We start from the raw sequence: 1,796 nt of genomic DNA, 5'->3' as shown, positions 1-1,796 counted from the left end.
GGGGTTCGGGTAATGGAGAGGGTGTCCTTGGCTTTCGGGGGGAAGATGAAGACCGAAGGCCCTCCCAGCATTTCAGGGGCTGGTAAGGAAGAGAGAGTGCAGGGGTCAGCGTGTGGGTGGGCTTCCTCTTGAACATCCGTTCCCTCCCCAGCCTGTGGTGTGTGTGGGCCATCTGCTTGGGGTGGAGAGCGAGGCCCTGCTGACTCACCTGGACATTTGGGACATTCCTTGCATGTTGTACTGCCACCCTGACCACCACCTATGGTTTTGGGCACTGTGGAGAGAGCAGACTGGGGGTTACTGGGGGCCTGGTGTGGGCACAGGTTGGGGTGGGTGTAGGTGACGACCAGGTCTTGGGGGGTTCCCAGACCAGGGACTCCAGTGGGGGTAAGCCGCGTGTGCTCCCAGTGGGCCAGGCAGCAACACCCAGAGGACCTCCTCCCCGAATTGGGAGGCCTTCAGGTGGGGGAGACAGCGGTGCCTCCCCTGTGCCCTGGGGTGCAGCGGGCCAGCTGACCTGGCCTGTCTCCCAGTGGACACCCTCCCTGAAGCCCATCCTCTCACCTGTCTTTTCCACCTTGGTGTTACTGGCCGGATGGGCCACGGTGCAGGTGAAGGTGTCACTGGGCCACCGGCTGGAAGGCACTGTTACCATGCTGCTGAGAGAATAGAGCCCTGAGGACTGCAGGACGGACGGGAAGGTGGTCACGGAGCCGGAGTTCCAGGACACGGTCACTGGCTCGGGGAAGTAGCCGGACACCAGGCAGGACAGGGCCACTGTGGAGCCGGACGTGACCCCGCAGCTGGGGGCCAGTGGGAAAACCGATGGGGCCGTGGTGGAGGCTGCAAGAGAGGAGCCTGTGTGAGCACCAGGGTCTCACCCCTGCCAGGGTCAGGGCAGGACAGCAGCTGCCCAGGCCTGGGGTGACCCTGGGCCCAGTGCCCATGTGCTTCCTGGACGTCTGCAGGCCAGCTGCCTGGCTTAGCTCTCTGGGGCCTCAGGTGCCGGACTCATCAGCCCGGTCAGCGCTGGGTGACCACCTGGGTCAGAGTGCTGTGGGCCTCAGGCTTTGGGTCGCCACTCAGGCTTCACCTGGGTGTCCAGCCTGACCAAGCCCTCTGTCTGAGCCCTGACCTGTGGCCCCTGCTCACAGCCAGCTCCTGCTGGTCCCCTGAGCACACTGCCCTGCTGTCCCCTCCTGATTCTGCCTTGGACCAGGGGGAACGTGTGTCCACCCACTCTCCGTGACCCTCAGCCTGGAGCCCTCGTCAAGGCCTGCCGACTGGCCTGCAGACCCCAATCTTCTGGGTCAGCTGTGCAGCCAAAGCAGCCAGGCCCCTGTCCCTGCCCCGAACCCGCTGGTCCCTCCTCAGGCCTTCCTGGCATGGCCTCCTGAGCTCACTGAGGGCCCCTCCCATCAGTGCCCCCGGCCTTGGCCATCCCTGCTCTGGGGCCTGTCCAGCCCCTTGAGGTCCCCAGAGTCCTCCTTCAGCCGATGTCTTCCCTGAGCCTGTCTGACCTTCAGCGTGGTGGAGGGGAGCCTTGCCGTGTCCTGGCTGTCCTCCCCTGTGTGGTGCCAGCACCCCGGGGCACCTCAGACCCCCAACCCCAGCCAGGCCTATGCCCTCTGACCCAGATCCCCTCTGCTGAGGCCGAGGGTCCTGCCTGATGTCCCCTCCCACCCACACCCCAGGCTTGCAGCCCTGCCTCTTGCTCCTGGTTCTCTCCTCCACTGGGCCCACTGCCCCGTGCTTCCCCGCTGGCTTGAGCGTGTCGACCCTCTGCTCCTCGGCCC

At 65.5% G+C, this 1,796-nt stretch overlaps 1 gene segment (V, D, J or C); it reads right to left on the bottom strand.

Annotated features, from left to right (window-relative positions):
- Positions 1 to 5: 5 nt before the first annotated feature.
- Positions 6 to 877, bottom strand: LOC117798028 (the record flags this gene model as incomplete). The annotated part of the segment is given in 3 exon segments: positions 6 to 79; positions 209 to 274; positions 565 to 877. Coding segments are annotated over 3 exon segments (453 nt in total), but the record flags the coding sequence as incomplete, so codon positions are not given.
- Positions 878 to 1,796: the final 919 nt, after the last annotated feature.

The sequence above is a fragment of the Ailuropoda melanoleuca genome, unplaced genomic scaffold, assembly GCF_002007445.2.
Source record: "Ailuropoda melanoleuca isolate Jingjing unplaced genomic scaffold, ASM200744v2 unplaced-scaffold22479, whole genome shotgun sequence".
In the NCBI taxonomy this organism is placed as follows: Eukaryota; Metazoa; Chordata; class Mammalia; order Carnivora; family Ursidae; genus Ailuropoda; species Ailuropoda melanoleuca.
The sequence above is the reverse complement of the archived record's forward strand: the minus strand, read 5'-3'. Positions and strand labels throughout refer to the sequence as shown.